Below are 26017 nucleotides of genomic sequence, written 5' to 3'. Positions count from 1 at the left end.
CAGCCTTTGCCATGAAGCTCAAAATTGAGCTCAGGTGCATCCTGTTTCCCCTCATCCTTGAGATGTTTCTACAGCTTAATTGGAGTCCACCTGTGGTAAATTCAGTTGATTGGACATGATTTGGAAAGGCACACACCTGTCTATATAAGGTCCCACAGTTGACAGTTCATGTCGGAGCACAAACCAAGCATGAAGTCAAAGGAATTGTCTGTAGACCTCCGAGATAGGATTGTCTCGAGGCACAAATCTGGGGAAGATTACAGAAAAATTTCTGCTGCTTTGAAGGTCCCAATGAGCACAGTGACCTCCATCATCCGTAAGTGGAAGAAGTTCAAAACCACCAGGACTCTTCCTAGAGCTGGCCGACCATCTAAACTGAGCAATCGGGGAGAAGGGCCTTAGTCAGGGAGGTGACCAAGAACCCAGAGGTCCCAGACCTCTGTGGAGAGAGGAGAACCTTCCAGAAGGCATCACGTTTGGAGGAAACCAGGCACCGCTCATCACCAGGCCAATACCATCCCTACAGTGAAGCATGGTGGCAGCATCATGCTGTGGGGATGTTTTTCAGCAGCAGGGACTGGGAGACTAGTCAGGATAAAGGGAAAGATGACTGCAGCAATGTGTACAGAGACATCCTGGATGAAAACCTGCTCCAGAGCGCTCTGGACCTCAGACTGGGGCGACGGTTCATCTTTCAGCAGGTCAACGACCCTAAGCTTACAGCCAAGATATCAAAGGAGTGGCTTCAGGACAACTCTGTGAATGTCCTTGAGTGGCCTAGACTTGAATCCGATTGAATATCTCTGGAGAGATCTTAAAATGGCTGTTCACCGACGCTTCCCATCCAACCTGATGGAGCTTAAGAGGTGCTGCAAAGAGGAATGGGCGAAACTGGCCAAGGATAGGTGTGCCAAGCTTGTAGCATCATATTCAAAAAGACTTGAGGCTGTAATTGCTGCCAAAGGTGCATCGACAAAGTATTGAGCAAATGCTGTGAATACTTGTGTACATGTGATTTCTTAGTTTTTTTATTTTTAATAAATTTGCAAAAACCTCAAGTGGAGTTTACATGTTTTCCTGCTGGGTTTCCACAGTGTGCTCCGGTTTCCTTCCAAAGATATGCAGATTTGGTTACACTAAAATGACGCCAGCGTGTATGTGTGTGCATGTTTTCACCTAGCGATGAGCTGATGCCTCGTTCAGGGATTGTTTCAGCCTCATGCCCAATGCTAGCTGAAATGAACAAATCCCTGGATTGATGGATTTAAACATCCTTTTCAGAGATATTGCGGTAAAGTGTCATCGGAATTTAATGAGTGTTCCAGGCAATTCACAACACACAGCAAAGCCGAACCTGTTCTCCCCGTGATAATATCTCGCACTGTCACCTGGTGGGATTCCTCCAGATTTACGTAAAGTACGCTCGCAAGTATAAACAGTACAACGCTTGCGTAGCAGGAGCGTCCGCTGCAGCATGCGTCGCGGCGCGTGAAGTATAAATCCCGCCTTACACAGAGGCACGTGTAAAAGCACAAAGACTTTATTTTTTTCTTCAGCTGGAGGGCACGTCTTCCCCGTGAACCCTCCAGCCACAACACAGTCCCAAGCACAGTAACACACAATCCACAACCCTTCTTCTGGCACCACCACTCCTCCCAGGCAACCTTGTCCTCTTCCTCCCGATTCTGGCCCTGAGTGGTGGTTGCTGGTCCTTTTTATAGCCCACCTGGAAGTGCGAGGTGCTTGATCACCTGTTCTTGATTGCACTTCCTGGCGGGGCTGTAGAGTTGTCCAGGCTGGCTCTGGGATCCATGCAGCATCCCCTAGCAGCCACCCCAGATCCCCACAGGGTTGTGGAGAACTCCATCTCCCATGGAACCCTGCGGGAAACTGAGGCACCATCGTCAGCCAGGGAGACTGCCACCTAGTGTCCCGGGGGAGGTACTGAGGAGCCCATGCCTGCTCCCCTGGAACATAAGTAGAAGGGGCGTCCCGGCCAGGCATGGGACCCAGTCGCCCGCCATACATTACAATTTTTTTTTTGTTCTTTATTTCACCTTAACAAATTCCAAATACAAGAAATTGTATAAGTTTTCGCATACCCATTGGGGTCAGAGCACAGGGTCAGCCATTGTACAGTGCCCCTGGAGCAATTACAGGTTAAGGGTCTTGCTCAAGGGTCCTGCAGAGTAGGATCTCTTTTGGCAGTGACGGGGATTTGAACCGGCAACCTGCTAGATACCAGCACAGATCCTTAGCCTTAGAGAAATTTGGAGAAATGTGAAAGTTAATCAATATTGTTAAACTGCTGAAGAATGAAGGAGGTAAATCCTTAAAAAAAAAAAAAAAAAAAAAAAGTTTAGTATTATCTGTTCCATCTCTTCTTTTGCATAATATGTATTTTTTAATTTCTTTTGTAGAGAAATGACATTGCAATGGCTATCACAAAGTTCGACCAGTTTGATTTCTTAATTGATATTGTTCCACGAGATGAACTGAAACCTCCAAAACGACAGGTATGTAAACTAATATGCTGATCTTTATTTTTATCTTCCATTTTAAGTGAGGTTTCTGCATTTTGGTTTTGAGCAAGATTATTTTATATTCCATAATATAGCCACATTTATAATTTTGGCAGAGTTCAAGCAAATGTCTAGAGGTCAACCAATTTGTAGTTAATGCAGTGAATTTTGCATTGCTGAAATTCCCCAGAAATTTAGCTTTTACAGTCACATGAAAAAGTTTGTGAACCCCTTTTAATTCTTTGGATTTTTGTTTATCATTGGCTGAGCTTTCAAAGTAGCACCTTCCTTTTAATATAAGACATGCCTTATGGAAACAGTAGTATTTCATTAGTGACATTAAGTTTATTGGATTAACAGAAAATATGCATCATAACAAAATTAGACAGGTGCATAAATTTGGGCACCCCAGCAGAGATATTACATCAATACTTAGTTGAGCCTCCTTTTGCAAAAATAACAGCTTCTAGATGCCTCCTATAGCCTTTGATGAGTGTCTGGATTCTGGATGGAGGTATTTTTGACCATTCTTCCATACAAAATCTTTCCAGTTCAGTTAAATTTGATGGCTGCCAAGCATGGACAGTCTGCTTCAAATAATCCTACAGATTTTCGATGATATTCAAGTTGGGGGACTGTGATGGCCATTCCAGAACATTGTACTTCTCTCTCGGCATAAATGCCTTTGTAGATTTCGAACTGTGTTTTGGGTCATTGTCTTGTTGGAATATCCAACCCCTGTGTATCTTCAGCTTTGTGACTGATGCTTGAACATTATCCTGAAGAATTTGTTGATATTGGGTTGAATTCATCTGACCCTCAGCTTTAACAAGGGCCCCAGTCCCTGAACTAGCCACACAGCCCCACAGCATAATGGAACCTCCACCAAATTTGACAGTAGGTAGCAGGTATTTTTCTTGAAATGCGGTGTTCTCCTTCCACCATGCAAAGCGCTTTTTTTTATGACCAAATAACTCAATTGTTGTCTCATCAGTCCAAAGCACTTTGTTCCAAAATGAATCTGGCTTGTCTAAATGAGAATTTGCATACAACAAGTGACTCTGTTTGTGTCGTGAATGCAGAAAGGGCTTCTTTCTCATCACCCTACCATACAGATGTTCTTTGTGCAAATTGCGCTGTACAGATACACCATCTGCAGCAAGATGTTCTTGCAGGTCTTTGGAGGTGATCTGTGGGCTGTCTGTAACCATTCTCACAATCCTGAGCTTACCAGCAAGCCCGCGATTCTCAAAAGAATCGCAAATCCAAGAATGGCAATCACTTTCTGTTCCCTCCGATATTTGGAGGGATGAAATATCATGGAGGGTGGGTGCATCCTGGGAAAGTTCATTTAATTAATCTTTTAGGGCTAATTTTTTTTTGTTTCTTTTCTCCCAGGGTTGAATATTTTTCTAAAAACTAACTTTTTTTAAAAAAAGAACACAAAGCAATTGAAATCAACAAAAAATATTTACTTTTGACAAATGTTACTGTCTTGCATGTTGTATGAGCCTGCATACTCTATGATTTCACATACATATCACATACATTTTACACAGCAAAGTCCTGCAAAGCCTGATCTCACTCAATGCAGCCAATTTCAGTCATTGCCACATTGCACTGCTTACAATATGTGTTGCTTTGGTGCCTACTTTTCAATTACCTGTTGCTGCACTTTCTCACATATATTGTTAGTGTGTACTGTAGAGAGACAAGTCAACCATTTGCCATCGTGCCGTGCCACTGCCACCAAGTTCCATCCATCCATCCATTCTCTTCCGCTTATCCGAGGTCGGGTCGCGGGGGGTAGCAGCTTGAGCAGAGATGCCCAGACTTCCCTCTCCCTGGCCACTTCTTCTAGCTCTTTCGGGAGAATCCCGAGGCGTTCCCAGGCCAGCCGGGAGACAGTCCCTCCAGCGTCTCCTGGGTCTTCCCCGGGGCCTCCTCCCGGTTGGACATGCCCGGAACACCTCACCAGGGAGGCGTCCAGGAGGCATCCTGATCAGATGCCCGAGCCACCTCATCTGACTCCTCTCGATGCGGAGGAGCAGCGGCTCTACTCTGAGCCCCTCCCGGATGACTGAGCTTCTCACCCTATCTTTAAGGGAAAGCCCAGACACCCTGCGGAGGAAACTCATTTCAGCCGCTTGTATTCGCGATCTCGTTCTTTCGGTCACTACCCATAGCTCATGACCATAGATCGACCGGTAAATTGAGAGCTTTGCCTTATGGCTCAGCTCCTTTTTCACCACAACAGACCAATGCAGAGCCCGCATCACTGCGGACGCCGCACCGATCTGCCTGTCGATCTCACGCTCCATTCTTCCCTCACTCGTGAACAAGACCCCGAGATACTTGAACTCCTCCACTTGAGGCAGGATCTCGCTCCCAACCCTGTGAGGGCACTCCACCCTTTTCCGGCTGAGGACCATGGTCTCGGATTTGGAGGTGCTGATTCCCATCCCAGCCGCTTCACACTCGGCTGCGAACCGATCCAGAGAGAGCTGGAGATCACGGCCTAATGAAGCAAACAGGACAACATCATCTGCAAAAAGCAGTGACCCAATCCTGAGTCCACCAAACCGGACCCCCTCAACACCCTGGCTGCGCCTAGAAATTCTGTCCATAAAAGTTATAAACAGAATCGGTGACAAAGGGCAGCCCTGGCGGAGTCCAACTCTCACTGGAAACGGGTTCGACTTACTGCCGGCAACGCGGACCAAGCTCTGACACCGGTTGTACAGGGACCAAACAGCCCTTATCAGGGGGTCCGGTACTCCATACTCCCGGATCACCCCCCACAGGATTCCCCGAGGAACACGGTTGAACACCTTTTCCAAGTCCACAAAACACATGTAGACTGGTTGGGCGAACTCCCATGCACCCTCCAGGACTCTGCTAAGGGTGTAGAGCTGGTCCACTGTTCCGTGACCAGGACGAAAACCACACTGTTCCTCCTGAATCCGAGGTTCGACTATCCGACGGACCCTCCTCTCCAGAACCCCCGAATAGACTTTTCCAGGGAGGCTGAGGAGTGTGATCCCTCTGTAGTTGGAACACACCCTCCGGTCCCCCTTCTTAAAGAGGGGGACCACCACCCCGGTCTGCCAATCCAGAGGCACTGTCCCTGATGTCCATGCGATGTTGTAGAGACGTGTCAACCAAGGCAGCCCTACAATATCCAGAGCCTTGAGGAACTCCGGGCGTATCTCATCCACCCCTGGGGCCCTGCCACCAAGGAGTTTTTTGACCACCTCGGTGACCTCAGTCCCAGAGATGGGGGAGCCCACCTCCGAGTCCCCAGGCTCTGCTTCCTCATTGGAAGGCATGTTATTGGGATTGAGGAGGTCTTCGAAGTACTACCCCCACCGACCCACAACGTCCCAAGTCGAGGTCAGCAGCGCACCATCTCCACCATATACGGTGTTGACAGTCCCCCTCCTGAGACGGTGGACCAGAATCTCCTCGAAGCCGTCCGAAAGTCGTTCTCCATGGCCTCCCCAAACTCCTCCCATGCCCGAGTTTTTGCCTCAGCAACCACCGAAGCCGCATTCCGCTTGGCCTGCCGGTACCTATCAGCTGCCTCCAGAGTCCCACAGGACAAAAGGGACCGGTAGGACTCCTTCTTCAGCTTGACGGCATCCCTCACCGCCGGTATCCACCATCGGGTTCGGGGATTGCCGCCACGACAGGCACCGACCACCTTACGGCCACAGCTCCGGTCAGCCGCCTCAACAATAGAGGCACGTAACATGGCCCATTCGGACTCAATGTCCCCCACCTCCCTCGGGATATGGTCAAAGTTTTGCCGGAGGTGGGAGTTGAAGCTACTTCTGACAGGGGGCTCTGCCAGACGTTCCCAGCAGACCCTCACAACACGTTTGGGCCTACCACGCCTGACCGGCATCCTCCCCCACCATCGAAGCCAACTCACCACCAGGTGGTGATCAGTTGACAGCTCCGCCCCTCTCTTCACCCAAGTGTCCAAGACATGTGGTCGCAAGTCCGACAACACGACCACAAAGTCGATCATCGAACTGAGGCCTAGGGTGTCCTGGTGCCAAGTGCACATATGAACACCCCTATGCTTGAACATGGTGTTCGTTATGGACAATCCGTGACAAGCACAGAAATCCAATAACAAAACACCACTTGGGTTCAGATCGGGGGGGGGGGCATTCCTCCCAATCACGCCCTTCCAGGTCTCACTGTCATTTCCCTGTGAGCATTGAAGTCTCCCAGCAATACGAGGGAGCCCCCAGATGGTATGCCCTCTAGCACACCCTCCAGGGACTCCAAAAAGGGTGGGTACTCCGAATTGCTGTTCGGTGCATACGTACAAACAACAGTTAGGACCCGTCCCCCCACCCGAAGGCGGAGGGAGGCTACCCTCTCGTCTACCGGGGTAAACGCCAATGAACAGGCTCCAAGTCGGGGGGCAATAAGTATACCCACACCCGCTCGGCGTCTCTCACCGGGGGCAACTCCAGAGTGGTAGAGAGTCCAGCCCCTCTCAAGGAGATTGGTTCTAGAGTCCAAGCCGTGCGTCGAGGTGAGCCCGACTATATCTAGCTGGAACCTCTCAATCTCGCGCACAAGGTCAGGCTCCTTCCCCTTCAGAGAGGTGACATTCCACGTCCCAAGAGCCAGCTTCTGTAGCCGAGGATCGGACCGCCAAGGTCCCCGCCTTCGGCCACCACCCAACTCACACTGCACCCGACCTCCTTGGCCCCTCCCATAGGTGGTGAGCCCATGAGAAGGGGGACCCACGTTGCCTCTTCGGGCTGTGCCCGGCTGAGCCCCATGGGTGCAGGCCCGGCCACCAGGCGCTCGCCATCGAGCCCCATCTCCAGAGTGGGGCCCCGGTGACCCGCGTCCGGGCAAGGGAAAACGCCGTCCAAATTTTTTATTCGTCATAGTAGGTTTGTATAACCGGTCTTTGTCTCATCCCTCACCTAGGACCAGTTTGCCTTGGGTGGCCCTACCAGTGGCATAAAGCCCCGGACAACAGAGCTCCTAGGATCACTGGGACACGCAAACCCCTCCACCACGGTAAGGTGGCGGTTCAAAGAGGGGTGCCACCAAGTTTTCTGAATAAAATTTGCAGCATCATGTACCTATCATCACGCTGCATAACCTGTCCAAAGCCACCAGGGGACAAAGCACGTTTGGACCAATGCTCTCTGAAGTTATATCACCAGTTCTGTCCCATCTCTATTTGTAATGCCATAGCGCGCTTCATCTCGTCTTTTGTTGTGGGTTTCCACGTTGAAAAATGAGAATGCGATGCAAGCGCAGCCCGCGATTCAAAAAATTTCTCTGCCTACCTGTTTGTCTCGTCTGACAGTAGCTGAAAAGCAGCATCAGGAGAGAGCAGCCTGAAGTAGTTCAGCAGCTGGTGATCTGTCGTGTCCAAAAGCAAGCCATGCCGTCTTGTGAAGTCCGGTAGCCCACGGATCAGTGTCTGTGTATTCCTCCCACGCGAATCTTGCCGTAGATGCATTGGCTGCGCGAATGCGTTCAGCTGGCGCGGCATCGGCTGGTGTCCGATCAGCTGATGCCGACTTCTCACTCTTGTTCGATCTCCTGATCACTGTCAATAAAATCTGATTCTGAAAAATCAGAGTCCGACTCCGCGATAATGCGCAAAACATTGTCTACCGAGTGTTTTCTTTTCTGCACTCGCTTCGCTCCCTTGTGACATGTCGATGCCATCTTGCCATTGTTTACATTTCGCAACTCACGCACACGCAAGGTTTAGTTGCCGAGTCAACGAGTCTAGCATTCCTCCAAGCACAGAGGGAATGCCTGCGACATGACAGTGAGTTTTGTCGCCGTTAACAGCTGATTGTCGCCCTCTATCCCTGGATGTCGACTTTTGTCGACATTCGCCCTCAACCGCTCCTGTCGACAAAAGTCGACATCCACCCTAAAAGAGTTAAATAAACATATTTGTACTAAAGCGCTTTCTTTTTGGAGCTGTACAACGCCTTCATTTATTGTTTTTATCCATGCAGTCTCTTTTTTGTTTTTCTATGGCTTTTTCGTCAGCGAGAAGTCGTTTGCTGACAGCGGCGGATTTGCGTGCTGAAGTGACCATGGCGGTGGATCCGGTGCGGTGGTGTGGGTGGTCGCGTTCGGGCGGCTGTACAACCTGGCGTGCACGCTTTACCTCAGGTTTAGTTCACAGGTCGTAGCCATGGTAAAGTTTTCATTTAATTAAATAAACATATTTGTACTAAAGCGGTTTCTTTGTGTGGGCACCTTCGTTCATTGTGTTTATCCATACAGGCTCGTTTTGTATTTCCGTTAGTTGAGCTCTTTCATTGTGGAGCCGTGATGTCTTTGCTTCTGGTGTGTCTGAAGCGCGTCGTAGGAGCCTCCGTGTATTGTTTTTATCCATGCGGTGTCGTCTTTGTTGTTCTGTGGCTGTGTCATTAGGTAGAAGTCATTTACTGTTAGGAAGCATACTCCAACTTATACACACTGACTGCTGGCACAGTGGATTAGAGCAGGTGTAGTTTACAGGTCGTGGTGTTTGGGCGCCACGCACTGACTCTGGGAACAACGGGCTCGGTTTAGTATTACAAATTGTTGAGCTCTTTCCATTTGGAGCCGTGACTCCTTTGCCTCTGCTGACACCAACTGCTGGCACAGTGGATTAGAGCAAGTTTAGTTTACAGGTTGTGGTGTTTGGGCGCCACCTACTGACTCTGGGAAGCCGCTGGGTTTGACTCTGGGGCGCTGCAGTGCGCATGCGTGTCGGTGTGTCCGCCGTCCGTGCATAAATTTAACTGTGGTTTAGTAATGTAGATGCCGCTCCTGTATTTTTCTTGGCCTGCCAGACCTGGGTTTAACAGCAATTGTGCCTGTGGCCTTCCATTTCCTGATTACATTCCTTACAGTTGAAACTGACAGTTTAAACCTCTGAGATAGCTTTTTGTAGCCTTCCCCTAAATCGTGATACTGAACAATCTTTTGTTTTCAGATCATTTGAGAGTTGCTTTGAGGATCCCATGCTATCACTCTTCAAAGGAGAGTCAAAGGGAAGCACAACTTGCAAATGACTACCTTAAATTCCATTTCTCATGATTGGACACACGTGTCTATGAAGTTCAAGGCTTAACGAGCTAATCCAACCAATTTGGTATTGCAAGTAATCAGTATTGAACAGTTTCATGCATTCAAATAGGCACAATTACAAGGGTACCCAAATTTTTGCACAGCCAGTTTTTCACATTTGATTTAATTTCATACAACTAAGTACTGCTTCAGTAAAAATCTTTGTTTGGAAAACACCTCAGTACTCAGATGTTCCTAGGAAATGAAAGACTTACCACTGTTATCTGTTTTGTTGAAAGTAAATTATTATGCAGGCTGAGAGGGGTTCCCAAACTTTTTTCATATGACTGTACTTTGTTATAAAGTTTAGACAGCACATTTTGACTGAAAAGCGGTCGGCTCAGTACTTAAGCGTTTGCTCAGTGTGCTGGTACCCAAATATTAAGTATTCATACGTTTAAAAAAAAATTTTTTTTTTTTTTTTAATAACTTTAATTTCACGTATTTGCCGCCTTTGCACCTATGTCCAGCAGAGAAAAAAGTTTGGGGAACGGTACTAGCGTTTTTTTATTAAGAGAATGGCTTTTGGGCCTTGTACTCATCTCTACAGAAGTGCTTGCTCTAGTATTGATTTCTGGACAAGCCCTGCTCATGAAATGTCACAGATTTCAAGGTTTGATTGACATTTTCACCTGGGGGACTGAATTACCATACAATACATGTCTTGTTCACCAACCTGTTAGAGGAAAAAGTTCCCCTTGCATTTGCTGCATGTTTTTGTGGTGTTGCTTTTGAATTGAATTGAATTTTTCTGTACTGCATCTTACGGATTATTTCATAGTTACTGTGTTATGAAAAGAGCATATTGTCAGAAATAGTGTTTTGTTATAAAGAATTGCATAAAGAAAAGTGTGTTTTGATAAATCAAAACTTACAGCTTGTCCTAATTTTAAATGGAGTAGTACTTTTGTGATTTAAATGTGTGTTAATTGTGAAATAATACATTTGCAATTTGCAACCTAATGAGAACTCAACAGGCTGCAGCTAAAACTCCTGCAGTGGCTTGTGGGGGTGTTAGTTTCATCCATTGGAACCATGACATGAGACCATGTACGTCTAAATAAAATACATATTCACACACTGTATGGACAAAAAGTATTAGGACACACCTCTTAATTATTAATTCAGGTGTTTCAATCAGACCCATTGCCACAGGTGTATAAAGTCTAGCACCTAGCTACGCAGTCTCCATTTACAAACATTTGTGAAACAATATGATTCGTTCTGAAGAGCTTAGTGACTTCAAGCATGGTTGCATGGTGGGATGCCACCTTTGCAATAAGACAGTTTGTGAAATTTCATTGCTTCTGGATATTTCACAGTCAATCTTAATGCTTCAGCATACCAAGACATTTTGGACAATGCTATGTTTCCAACTTTGTGGAAACCGTTTGAGGAAGGTCCTTTTCTATTTCAATATGACTGTGCACAAGGCAAGGTCCTTAAAGGCATGGTTGGATGAGCACTTGACTAGCCCACACAGAGCCCTGACCTCAACCCCATCGAACATCTTTGGGATGAACTGGAATAGAACATTGAGAATCCACTGCATCCACTGAACAGTATCATCTCCAGACAGAGGAGCAGCTTCAGCGACAGACTGCTGTCACTGTCCTGCTCCACTGACAGATTGAGGAGATTGTTCCTCCCCCACACTATGTGATTCTTCAATTCCACCCAGGGGTAAACAATAACATTATACAATGTTATTGTCTGTTATACCTGCCTCACACTCTCCACCTTGCATTTTTTAACTTGCACTGCATTTTTATCACTCTTTAATTAATATTGTTTTTATCAATATGCTGCTGCTGGAGTATGTGAATTTCCCCTTGGGGATTAATAAACAGTAGTGTCTGGCCTCATACATTCTCTACACAATGAATGGACACAGTTTCCCACAGTAATACTGCAAAATGTTGTGGAAAGTCTTTCATGAAGAGTGAAAAGCTGTTAGCTTGTGTCCTTTTTAAATCATAATAACTGAAATCGTCCAAATGGGCCTGATCAGATGTTTGCATACCCATGAATGTTGAGGCTGAAATGTGTTAAAATTCCACAAATATATACCCTACACAAGTGATGTGTCTGCTAACGTTAGTCTCTGAGCTGCTTCCCAATCCCATCCTGCCCCTTCTGACAGTTTCTGAAGAGATTTAACGCTTTTGTGGTTGGTTGAATCGTAGTGTGCCTTGAGATTTTTTGGGGTTACATAAACGTACTACCACAGAAAAACAGTTGGAAAACACTGTTCTGCATACACCTTTGCTCCTGGCATGCTAAAAAAGATCTTCGTAGCTGCTATCTTGCTTAAAAATTGACTCCATACACTACTTGGATGGTTATTCTTTGCATACATTAGCGAAGATACTACAAACTGGAATAATGGTTAGAGATAATCACTACACTTCTATTTCATAGAAATTTGTCATTATTATGGCTGACTGGCAAGTTTAATACAGTGGTACTAGAGACTTATTTTGGTTTTAGTTCCACTCAAAGTTAACTTACTTAACACTTGGGGGATATGGTATTGATTCGAGAGAGCGTCATTTTTTACTTTCGCAACTTTTCTCAAGCATTGCACCAGGACTGCCAACTTGGTCGTCCACAACAACACCTGAAGGGATATTTCTTTGTCAGCCTCCAGACCATGTAATACAGTGACAGCCAGTCCAGAAAGCCAGGCCACTTGTAGTGTTATGTATGCTTCCTACTATACATGTGGCTGCGAAGAATGTTAACAGATTCAAAGATCACCAGGGCAGTGGACTTGCCTTCTGACGTGGGATTATTCTAACATAATACTAGAAATTTTAACTCGCAGGTGTGTAAGTTCAGTTTGCATATCTGTATTCCTGTATGCTCCATTATCAGGTTCATCCTTCATCATGCCCCAGTATGTGCAGCTTACTAGCAACCACTGCAGGTTTTTAGGATATCTTTTTTTTTTTTTTTTTTTTTTTTATTCAAATGCTTTAGAATAGCCTCTGCATTCCAAATGGGACATTTTGCACTAATGTAAGGTAAATAAGATCTTACATCGATCTATTTAAAGATTATACTTGATTTACAATGATTATACTTGAGATGATGGATTTGTTGAAAAATGTTGGTTGCATACTACACTGTTATCATGGTCAACACATCCTAGACCCCAGAAATCCTAATTTAAGAAGAAGTAGATATTAATAAGCATTTTAAAAATCCTGAGTACAGGATTATACCTTATACAAATTGAACTGTGAAGTTATGCTGTAACAAATAGTTAGGTCCATAAATATTTGGACAGAGACAACTTTTTTCTAATTTTGGTTCTGTACATTACCACAATGAATTTTAAATGAAACAACTCAGATGCAGTTGAAGTGCAGACTTTCAGCTTTAATTCAGTGGGGTGAACAAAACGATTGCATAAAAATGTGAGGCAACTAAAGCATTTTTTTTTAACACAGTCCCTTCACTTCAGGGTCTCAAAAGTAATTGGACAAATTAAATAAATGAAAATAAAATGTTCATTTCTAATACTTGGTTGAAAACCCTTTGCTGGCAATGACAGCCTGAAGTCTTGAACTCATGGACATCCCCGTATGCTGGGTTTCCTCCTTTTTTAATGCTCTGCCAGGCCTTTACTGCAGCGGCTTTCAGTTGCTGTTTGTTTGTGGGCCTTTCTGTCCGAAGTTTAGTCTTCAACATGTAAAATGTATGCTCAATTGGGTTAAGATCAGGAGCCCCATGTATAAACGGTTGGTACGCACAGAAATGTTGCGTACGAACGTTTCCACGCTCAAATCGCGATGTACAAAACCTAAACTTGGCGTAAAGCCACACACATTTCCACGGTACCTCATACCCTGGCGTATGCAATTTCTCCACTCGGTTTTGCAGACTGGCGACACCCAGCGTCAAAGCAGTGCTACTGTTCCTGTGTGGTCATCCTTTCTTTCTGAGATCCACATTCCTGATGCGGCTTTATAAATACACTGAAACTAACTACATATTGTATATTAGTGTAATGCATCTGATTGTAATTAACCTGCAGCAATATAATGGTCCAGGGAATAGCCATAGTATTCCAAATACCATAACTGCTTTAGCATTGTTACTCTCACTGCATGTTCTTCTTTCAGCTGCTCCCGTTAAGGGTTGCCACAGCAGATCATCTTTTTCCATATTACTCTCACTGCATCACTCGGGAGTATTTATATTACTGTATCTGAGTGGGGAATCACAGCAGCAGCTGATTGGAAAGAGAATTATCGGTATACAGCATGAAGCAGATGCTGCCTCAGCCACAGCAAAATGCTTCAAAGCCTTTCCTATATCAAGTCGCGGTTCAGAAAAAGTTTCATTCCAAGAACTATAAATGTACTCTAATCAGTCCATCAAGCGCTCCTTGTAGAACTGTTTGTACTTATAAGTACAATTACCCCACTGTATACTTGCACTACAGTTATAATATTGCACAACCTGAGCCACTTTATAACGCGCGTATTTACATATGATGACGATATAATTTTTAAGAAGAAATGCAGCAAAATATGTTGATTATATTATACAGATAAAACTTTAACTTCATTTAAATAATCTGTATTGTTAATAATTAAACATGTGAGGACACGGTGCCGCACCGCTAGCTAGTTTGTGGATTGTTCCTGCATTGCGTTGTATTCTTGCTGGTGCTGACGCGACACTGGAAGGATAGATGGATAGAATAATTAAAAATGTACCACAAAGATATTTCAATGTTCCTTTAAAGTTTTGAAGAATCAGCGTTCTAAGCTTACAGATGGCTTCACGTCTATTACAGAGCTGATTGTGTGGCAATTGGGTATTTGGAGAAAGAAAAGTAAGGACAGGAATTGGTGGAGGTTAGTACGTTTGAAAGAGACAGTACTTCTGTAATAAATTATTTCATCGAAGGTTGCGAATGGCGCAGCAAGCCTCTTGCGTGAGACATGAACAAGCACTGCGCCACCGTGTTCCCATGTTTAATAACATGCTTTCATTCCTATCATCATGAAGAAGATATCACGTATACATCTCAGTATTTTAATTATTCAGAGAGCTGTAATATCACGAATGCAATGGATTATGCGTCCTGTCGGAGAAAGAGAAAGCCCGTTTAAGAAGCAGGTAATGATTCACACACAGAGCACATAGAAGATCAAATACAGAACAAAGCATTTAACGTGCTACTTTAGTTATGCTTTCTTTAGTTACGATGGGATTTGAGAAACTAGTAAATTAAACGATTTTAATATTAACTTTGCGATGTTCTACTTTAATGGCAAAATAAACAAAGTGATTCAAGTGGAAATTTCCAGATTAAAGTTGACATTTCGTGCTTTTTTCCCCACTCTGTGCCTAGTTTTTTTGTCTGTACCCTAATAAGCTTTCATATGACACTCAGACAGTGGGCTACGACTCGCCTTTTCATGGCGACTTTGATATGTGACTTCTTTTTTTATTTCGGGCATTGTGCGACTTTGTGAACTTGAGCTTTCGAGTTTCTCCAACACTCTGTCACTTGATCAGCTTCCTTTTATTGTTTATATCACTGTTTAAACCAACAAATAGTATGTTTTTCCTTTGCCTCCACTTGGTATTCGCTGAAATTCTTATATTTCCCCCGTGCTCTTCCCATTGTCTTTTCACAGAAGGCTGAGCTTAAGGGCTATTTATATTGATTTGCATATTCAAAGAGGCGTAATTATGGGAGGAGTTGGGGGCGGGACAGAAGGCGCGTGCACGTGCGTTACTTTTCACGCTAATCGGGATTTATGTAGCGGAAGAACGTGAAAGTTTGTTCCACGCCTTCTCCATACTTTTTTCTTGCCATCATTCTGGTAGAGGTTGATCTTGGTTTCATCTGTCCAAAGAATGTTTTTTCCAGAACTGTGCTGGCTTTTTTAGATGTTATTTAGCAAAGTCCAATCTAGCCTTTCTATTCTTGAGGCTTATGAGTGGCTTGCAACTTGCAGTGCACCCTCTGTATTTATTTTCATGCAGTCTTCTCTTTATGGTAGACTTGGATATCGATACGCCTACCCCCTGGAGAGTGTTGTTCACTTGGTTGGCTGTTGTAAAGGGGTTTCTCTTCATCATGGAAATGATTCTGTGATTATCCACCACTGTTGTCTTCCGTGGATGTCCAGGTCTTTTTGCGTTGCTGAGTTCACCAGTGCTTGCTTTCTTTCTCAGGATGTACCAAACTGTAGATTTTGCCATACGTAATATTGTAGCAATTTCTCGGATGGGTTTTTTCTTTTTTCGCAGCTTAAGGATGGCTTCTTTCACCTGCATGGAGAGCTCCTTTGACCGCATGTTGTCTGTTCACAGCAAAATCTTCCACATGCAAGCACCACACCTCAAATCAACTCCAGGCCTTTTATCTGCTTAATTGATAATGACATAACGACGGACTTGCCCACACCTGCCCATGAAATAGCCTTGGAGTCAATTGTCCAATTACTTTTAAGCCCCAGAAATGAAGGGATTGTGTTAAAAAATGCTTTAGTTGCCTCACATTTTTATGCAATCATTTTGTTCACCCCACTGAATTAAAGCTGAAAGTCTGCACTTCAACTGCATCTGAGTTGTTTCATTTAAAATTCATTGTGGTAATGTACAGAACCAAAATTAGAAAAAAGTTGTCTCTGTCCAAATATTTATGGACCTAACTGTATATTTGCATAGTATTAAGTCTGTTAGAGCTAAGTATTTTCTTTGCATTTTTCCTCTTACGAAACAATGCTAAGCAAGCTAAATATTAGCATCATTTAGTGTACACTGTTTCTTTGTATGGTACAACATGAACATATAATTTATATGTTGGAGACATTCATGCACAATGAGATATTTGAATAACTTAATTTGTGGTAGCTTTTTTGAATGTGACAGACCTCAGATTTTGGCTGCTTGAGTGGTGTAAACATCCTTGACTGGAAGCTGTTAGCATCATAAGAGGGCTTTCAGTCGGATGTTTGCAGCATTCGAATGCCAGAGTACACCATGGAAACATCAAAAAATATACCTTTTATTTTATGCATCATGACTCTGCACCTTGGTATTGCTAGGTATTATTCATATAAGTTATTAAGTGTGTTTCTGAAAGCTGAACTTTACAGACCTTGAAAGAGGATGTCACTGCTCTTAATGTGAATGCTTTGCTGTAGGGAGTGTAAACATCCTACACTCTCAGCTGTGAACTTGCATGGGGCTGGGAGAGGGATGTTTACTCTCACTTCAACAGACTTGTCTACATGACATCTGTTTGACTGATTTATGTAAATGTGTGTAATACATTTATTGCATGTTCTATAATGATAAAAAGAAAAATATTTTCTAGAATTCCACTATATACAATGGTACTAAAACTTTCTTCTAATTATTCCACTTATAGTAATTCCTCTTGAGTAACTTATCCATAAATGTTTTTTCTGATACATTTATATAGAATATTTATAAAATATATGTTCTTAATATGTGTTTGGTTAGACCAATTCCACCTTATTTAAGTGTTTTCCCTTTGAACAGATTGTATACTCAGGTAAAGTTATCCTGACCATGTAAAGCATCTTCACCAAGAAAAGAAAACCACTCAGATAGAAGGAATACACCAATAAATAATATATAAATGGATAGTTTTTTTTTGTTTTGTTTTTTTTAATGTATCATGTTTGGTAGTCCAAGTAAGCAAATTAAATGCTTTCATAAAATGTATGTATCACAGTCCCATGTTTGTTTACAAACTGACTTAAATGGGTAGTGTCTTACACTCAAATTCAACAGTAGATTAAAAGTTCTCTCTAATCCCAAACCCAGAAAAAGCTGCTTCTAAAGCACCAGGCCTTAAGCAATAAATCTTTTGGTAACATTTAGTACAGCAAATATGTATTTATTTACTCTTATGTAACAAGATCTTCATAACAGTTGCAAATATCAGTAAAGTGTTTATTCATCTGTGCAATGTGACCTAATAATACAGAGGTGACTTAGCTGAGACACATTTCACTTGATATTACATATTTAGTATAAAACCTGTTAATTTTACCATCATGTCAATATGCCACACAACACAGAGATAAAAAACCTATCCGCTGATATAACAGTGTTATGAAGACCAAAAGAAGCCTTTGTTAAGGTCTTGTTACATAAGAGTAAATGAGTAATAGATGCGTTTTTTCAGTATCCAGATTAAAGTGTTATTTAGCTATCTTTCTTAATTATAGTAACAAATTTAGCTTTGTTGATTTAAATGTTTATTTTGTTGAATACTCAGTGGGGGTCTGAGCAGTCTTTAGGACTGCAATGACTAATCGTCATAGTCAATAATAATCGATTTTTAAAAACGGCAATGCTCACTTTCATCGATTAGTTGGTTATGTCAGGTGAAGTATGTTGTGCCACACAATTTCATCAGTTCTTGAGTAAGAAAGTGCCAGAAAAGACAGTGAGGCCCAATATTTTCCAAGTTTGGGTGCACATTATTCTGATTGTAAAATGAGAAAAGGTGGTGAGTTACAAAATGAGTAGGTTTGACCTCGCATGGCAGGAGAATACAGCAGAGATTCAGAAACAGTTGAATAGGAAACCCATTGTTACTCGCTCTATGGAGAAGGAAGACTTGCCCTCATCCCAGTAAGTTTATATGTTACATAAGCATTATGTAATACAGATATATCCATGAACTCTTTGGTAGGCTGGGCATATTGACATGACTTTCAATTTGAGGTGAGGAATAATTTGAGGCATAGTCTAGCATGCTATAATGTAAATAAAACACTTTCATATATAACAGAATTTCATGATAGACTAAAAAAAGCCATTAGACACTAGCTAGTTAAATGTTCAGATTTTCACTTACATACATGCATTCCGTATACACTCGTGTATAAGTCGGGTCTTGAAACCCGAAACATTGATCATAAAATCAGACCCCGACTTGTACGCCCATTCAAAAATACGATAATTATTATTATTTATTTATTTTATTTTTTTACATCTTCTTGCTTCCTCCAATCTCGCACCAGTTTCTCAGACACAGCAAATTTGGTTGCAGCAGCGCAGTTACCAATTTCTTTCGCCACTTCAACAACTTTTAATTTAAAACCAGCTTCATATTTACTTCTGATTGAACGCTCCCTCGTAGATAAAGGATGCTCTTACTATAAAGGTGTATGAGGGTGTGCGATACAAAAAAAACACAAAACAGTGGGTATTACTTTGTGGTCACGTAGGCACAATACATAGAAAAATACATCATCTTCTTCTTTCGGCTGCTCCTGTTAGTGGTTGCCACAGCGGATTTTCCATATCATCCTGTCTTCTGCATCTTGCTCTGTTACACCCACCACCTGCTTGTCCTCTCTCACCACATCCATAAACCTTCTCTTAGGCCTTCCTTTTTTCCTCTTGCCTGGCAACTCTATCCTTAACATCCTTTTCCCAATATACTCGCCATCTCTCCTCTGCACATGTCCAAACCAACGCAATCTCGCCTCTCTTACTTTGTCTCCCAACCATCCAACTTGAGCTGACCCTCTAATGTACTCATTTCTAATCCTGTCCATCCTCGTCATACCCAATGCACATCTTAACATCTTTAACTCTGCCACCTCCAGTTCTGTCTCCTGCTTTCTGGTCAGTGCCACCGTCTCTAACCCATATAACATAGCTGGTCTCACTACTGTCCTGTAGACCTTCCCTTTCACTCTTGCTGATACCCATCTATGACAAATCACTCCTGACACTTGTCTCCACCCATTCCACCTTGCCTGCACTCTTTTTCACCTCTCTTCCACAATCCTTGCTATTCTGAATTGTTGATCCCAAGTATTTAAACTCCTCCACTTTCGCCAACTCTACTCCTTGCGTCCTCACCATTCCTCTTACATCCCTCTCATTCACACACGTTTTCTATCTTGTTCTTACTGACCTTCATTCCTCTCCTCTCTAGAGCAAACCTCTAACTCTCCAGGGTCTCCTCAACCTGCTCCCTACTCTCACTACAGATCACAATGTAATCAGCAAACATCTTAGTCCAAGAGGACTCCTGTCTAATCTCGTTTGTCATCCTGTCCATCACCATTGCAAATAAGAAAGGGCTCAGAGCTGATTCCTAATGTAATCCCACCTCCACGTTGAAAGCATCTGTCACTCCTACTGCAGTTTTCACCACTGTTACACTTCCCTTGTACATATCCCATACAACTATTACATACTTCTCTGCCACTCCCGACTTCCTCATACAATACCACAACTCCTCTCGAGGCACCCTGTCATATGCTTTCTCCAGGTCCACAAAGACGCTTTGCAACTCCTTCTGGGCTTCTCTATACTTCTCCATCAACACCCTCAGAGCAAACATTGCATCTGTGGTGCTCTTTCCTGGCATTAAACCATACTGCTGCTCACTAATCATCACCTCACTTCTTAACCTAGCTTCCACTACTCTTTCCCATAACTTCATGCTGTGGCTCATTAGTTTTATCCCCCTGTAGTTACTTCAGTTCTGCATATCCCCCTTATTCTTAAAAATCGGTACCAGTACACTTGTTCTCCACTCCTCAGGCATCCTCTCACTTTCCAAGATTCCATTAAACAATCTGGTTAAAAACTCCACTGCCATCTCTCCTAAACACCTCCACGCTTCCACAGGTATATCATCTGGACCAACAGCTTTTCTATTCTTCATCCTTTTCATAACTGTCTCCACAGCATCCAACATTTTCTTTCTCTCTCATTCTCTTAATTCATCAGCCTCTCAAAGTACTCTTTCCATCTGCTCAACACACCCTCCTCACTTGTATGTTTCCATCTTTATCCTTTATCACCCTAACTTGCTGCACATCTTTCCCAACTCGATCCCTCTGTCTAGCCAATCGGTAAAGGTCCTTTTCTCCCTCCTTAGTGTCCAGCCTCTCATATAACTCATCGTGTGCCTTTTCTTTAGCCTTCACCACCTCTCTTCACCTTGTGCCTTATCACCTTGTACTGTTGTCTACTTTCTGCATCTCTCTGACTATCCCACTTCTTCACCAACCTCTTCCTCTGTATGCTCTCCTGTACTTCCCTATACCACAACCAGGTTTCCGTTTCCTCTTTCCTCTGTCCAGATGTCACACCAAGCACCCTCCTTGCTGTCACTCTCACTACTTCTGCTGCTGTTTCCCAAGTATATGGTAACTCTTCTGTGCCAGCCAGTGCTTGTCTTACCTCCTCCCAAAACTCAACCTTGCAGTCTTTCTTTTTCAACTTCCACCATTTGATCCTTTGCTCTGCCCTTTCTCTCCTCCTCCTCCTCTTCTTCTTGATCTCCAACGTCATCGTACAGACCACCATCCTGTGCTGCCTAACTACACTTTCCCCTGCCACCACTTTGCAGTCTCTTTCAGATTGTCTCTTCTGTATAGAATATAATCTACCTGTGTGCATCTATCTCCACTCTTGTATGTCACCCTATGTTCCTCCCTCTTCTTAAAATACACATTCACCACAGCCATGACCATCCTTTCTGCAAAATCCACTATCCTTTGACCTTCTTCATTCCTCTTTGACACCATACCCACCCATCATCTCCTCTGTTCCCTTCATCAACATGTCCATTGAAAAATGCTCCAATCACCACTTTCTGTCCCTTGGGTATACTGTCCATCACCTCATCCATTGAACACCCAACTTGCGGGGCATATGCACTAACAGCATTCATCATCATACCTTCAGTTTCCAGCTTCATAATCATTACTCTGTCTGACACACCTCCAAAACACTCTTGACATACTTCTCCTTTAGAATATCCCTACCCCATTTCTTGTCCATGATCGCCACCATGATAGAACAATTTGAATCCACCTCTGATCCACCTGGCTTTACTCCCCTTCCATTTAGTCTCTTGCACGCTCAATATGTCAACCTTCCTTCTCTCCATCATATCGGCTTTCTCTCTTCCCTTACCAGTCATACTGCCAACATTCAAAGTTCCTACCCTCAGTTCCACTCTCTTTACCTTCCTCTTGTCCTTCTGCCTCTGGACACATCTCCCCCCTCTTCTTCTCCTTCTTCGGCCAACAGTAGCCCAATTTCCACCAGCACCCTGTTGGCGGCCATTGTTAACCTGGGCCTCGACCGATCCGGCATGAAAATTTGTATTTTTGTCCGCATATTGATCTGGCAAAATTTTACACCAGATGCCCTTCCTGACGTAACCTTCCCCATTTATCCGGGCTTGGGACTGGCACGAAGAAACACACTGGTTTGTGCATCCCCTGTGGCTGGGTTAATCAATAACATATTATGAGAGGTAATTAAGTCTATAGAAATTACCACTGAGATTCTGACCCATGTAAAAGTGACTATTTCTTGTATGTTCTGCTGTTAAATGACTTCTGGAAAAAGTGCATTAGTAAGCAGCCAAATTTCTTTAAACCAGGTGGATATTTTGGTAAGCATCTATGCCAAGCCCACATACGTGAAAACTTGTGTGTTTGTAGGCAACATAATCATTTTCTTTTGGCTTGTCTTTCTTTGCTGGGGCACAATATTTAGGAGCTTCTAGCCTTTTTGTTATTTATAGGCTACCATTTGCAGTGTAGTGTTATGCTTTGTGTATTCAATAGGCTACTATTGATAGTGAAGTAATGTGTACTACTATTTACAAACATTGCTTAAATGCATTATTAGATGATAAAGTCTTTGTGTTATTCAGAACATATTAATGGCGTACTGCCACATCCATTTGACACAAGTTTGGTGTGTGTGTGTGTGTGTGTGTGTGTGTGTGTGTGTGAGGAAAAAAATACTACAGTTAAACTTTACTTTTTCTGGATTTTACTATATAGAGCATCTAAATTGATACCTGTTGCAAGTCAGTGAAGCACACAGAATAATTTTCTGGCTGTGTTGAAATTTTGTTCTTTTTTTCACAGGAAGAAGTTCGTCAGTCTGTGGCTCCTGCAGAACCTGTCCAGTATTATTTTACTCTTGCACAACAACCAGGTACTGTCCAGGTTCAGGGGCAACAACAGGGACAACAGACTGCAGCATCTACTGCAACACTTCAACCTGGGCAAATAATTATAACACAGCCACAGCAAGGACAGGTAAGATATGTGCTTTGCTGAATCTTATTCTCTTTATCAAATATCACAAATGAAAGGAGGAGGAAGATGGGAGCATGCAGTGATTACAGCACGTTGCCATACCCACCACACCACCTGGATTGAAATCGGAGTGTAGCTGTGCAACCATTTGCATTTTTTTACATATATGTATACTCACAGTAATCAAATCTGTTGGGCAGGATCTATCTCTGATCAAGGTACCAATCCATCACAGTGCTCACTCATGCACATATTAATATTCATAGTGACACCTTTAGAATGTTTAAGCATGCACATTTTTTGAATGTGAACGTAAATCAGAGTACCAGGAAAAATGCAGGTAGACTTAGGGAAAACATGCAACACCATACAGACAACTACAGGTTGGACACATGAATTGACAGCACTAACCACCGCAATACTCTTCTGTCACATTTGACAATATTAGAATCACAAACAGGGTTACAGATATCTGTGACTACATTTTCCTGAGGAGGTTTATTGTAATTACATCTTGACAATTCAAGATTAGAATCAGACATACCTATTTAGATTCAAATCCAGCATAAATGCTTTGGCCAAACCTAAGATTTCAGTCTGTAGACAATACCTGCTTGAATAAAACTATGCTATTTTTGCTTTAAAGACTGTGTAAAAACTGTAAAGTTCTATTTTGGAAAGATAATTCTTATTGTAAATGGTATTTATTACTTCAAAATGAGCTACTTCAAGATTTTAGTTTTAGAATACTTTAGTAATCGTTTACTGTATATAGACCTAAATATAAACTTACGTATTGCTGCATTTTGTAATCTTCTAGATGCACTGGTATACAACGTGGATAGTAAGATTAATTAAAAAATATTGTCACTAACCAGGTGTTTTGTGTTGAGTGAAAACATATTCTACCTGTCAGTATGGTTTACTCAGTTGGCTTATTATATAGTCTTATTTTTATCCTTATTGAAATGGAGACCGTTTTAATCATGCACATTTTATGAATGCGTTCTTGCCTCACAGTGTCAGTCTGCTTAAGGTTTGCATGTTCTTCCTGTGTATTTGCAGATTGATTGGTATCAGTAATTTTGAGTGAGTTTGCTCCCTCAAAAACATTGTCCTCTGTTCTTTTACCACCATATCCTCAGCATGAGTAACTCCTCATGCGTTAAACATTTGTTTGGGGCACTTTAGTCTTCTCTATTGCACACTGCCTTTTTCGTTTTCCGTTTGATTTTTGATTTAGCTATATATTTAAATGTGTTCCTGTAGATTGCACCCTTTCTACTATTTTAATGATAAACACACAGAATAGTTAGATAATTGGCAATATATTTCTATAGTAAATATATTGTGGTCATCACTGTTCAAAGCAGTGGCTTAAATCAAACACATTTCAGTTCCAACTGTAGCTACCTAATACATGAGAATTAAGCATATGCTTTCTTTCACCTTAAAGCATAAACATTACATCTACTAATTTGAATTGTATTAGTTTTTAAAAAAAGGTCCAAAAGTTAAGGGTTTTTTGGCGGTCCTGCACTCTTCCCATATGTGCAGTTTTCTCAGAATTTACTTAGCTGTCAAAATTGTAAGCTTTCAAACTTACCCTTCTACCTGCAAACCAGTCATGATACAAATAAAGCCTCAGGTAAGCTTCGTCAAGCAAGGGTTTCTTTCTAGGGCTTGCTATTTCAAATGTGTCTTCAATTCTTCAAACTGGGTAGATACTGAAATAAGAAGCTACATGTAGCAGCTAACAGGCACCTGGTGGTTGGCATCACCTGGTGGAAAATACATTTTTTGCAGTCTCGTCGAACAAAACAGAATTGTCATTGCTGCTGCATATTTGGTTCTAGTACTTTCCCGTTTTGAATCTGTGTTATTTATGTCTAAACTGTGTTTTTAAAATTCAAGTACATTTTAAAAAATACCAAATAGATCATATGAGCCACAATTGACCTTTACTGCTTACACACACATTTTCCGTCAGGCAAAAAAAAAAAAAGATGGCCGTGCTTTCATGTTCAGATACCAATGACTTCTGAAAATGACAGGGTCCCTAGATTATGAGAAAAGCAAACCCCAGTAAATTCCTTAAATGGAAACATGGGAATTTTTGAGACATATGTATGAGAGGAGTATGTAAGAGTACCCATTTCAAGTGTGGTGAAGAAACTTTCATATGTTTTATGTAATCCAAACCAATTCATAGTCAGGATTTTATTTATTTTAAACATTTAGATCGTTTCCCCGAAATAGAAGTCGCAGGACATATTTATAAGCAGAAAGTCTGCTGCAGTAGATCATGTTAAGAAACATGCCACAATATTTGTTTTTCCAAAGGATACCTGTTTTTCTTCAGTCAATATAGTGGCTAAGAATTATTTTTAGAACATATTCAGAAACTAATGATTTGGCAGAGCTGTGTAATAATAATTGCCATTGCTAAACATGTGATCATTTTAATGTAAATAGTATTTGGGAATTCCAGAGAGGAAGAAATAGAGTAATACCAGTCATTTGCCTGAGATTGTGTTTCAAAATTTAATGCTGAAGAAACTTTATTATGCAGTTGTTGTAAATAGTTTTAGTATATGGAAAAGGGTAAGGGAAAGATTCTACCTTTTTTAGGTACTATGTGAAATCCACAGTGCAGCTTACTGTATGTCATTATCAGCATGGTTGCAGAATGGAAAACCATCCAAGTTTCTAATGGGTGTACTTTTCTGTGTATGTCATAAATACTGGAGTCAAACATACTGATTTCAAAATTCTCAATCCTATTTTGCTATAAAGTCTTAAAATGTAATTGTTCCCAACAGAAGCAAATAGTCCATCCATTATCCAACCCGCTATATACTAACTACAGCCTCACGGGCGTCTGCTGGAGCCAATCTTAGCCAACACAGGGCGCAAGGCAGGAAACAAACCCTGGATAGGGCGCCAGCCCACTGGAGGGCGCATGCACACACACATACTAGTTACAATTTAGACTCGCCAATGCACCTAACCCACATGTCTTTCGGAGGAAACCGGAGTATTTAAGTAGATTTCATTATGTGACTAGAACAAACACTTTACCACTATATTACCTACCTTATTTGAGCAAAACAGCCTGTAGATTGTTTAATATATATGGTTTTATTTGGTCAATCCCCTGAGCTGTATGTGGTCGATTGCATCATTGTACAGTACTGTGAGGGGGACTTTTGGTATCAAGTTTTTTAAAAGTGAAAAGAGTTATTTTTTATGTATCATACTAAGTATTGT

General features: G+C 42.4%; 1 protein-coding gene across 7 annotated transcripts in view; it reads left to right on the top strand.

Moving 5' to 3' along the window:
• nfyc (nuclear transcription factor Y, gamma) overlaps positions 1-26017 on the top strand; it is a 129346-nt gene that overhangs the window by 85962 nt on the left and 17367 nt on the right. For all 7 annotated transcript variants that reach the window (XM_028818353.2, XM_051936340.1, XM_028818350.2 and 4 more), the window contains exons 5-6: positions 2421-2516; positions 22574-22747. In XM_028818353.2, the coding sequence (XP_028674186.1) occupies positions 2421-2516; positions 22574-22747 (270 nt within the window). The remainder of the gene's footprint in view (positions 1-2420; positions 2517-22573; positions 22748-26017) is intronic.

Source organism: Erpetoichthys calabaricus, chromosome 14, assembly GCF_900747795.2.
Source record: "Erpetoichthys calabaricus chromosome 14, fErpCal1.3, whole genome shotgun sequence".
NCBI classification, from domain to species: Eukaryota; Metazoa; Chordata; class Cladistia; order Polypteriformes; family Polypteridae; genus Erpetoichthys; species Erpetoichthys calabaricus.
This window is presented reverse-complemented; position numbering and strand designations above follow the sequence as displayed.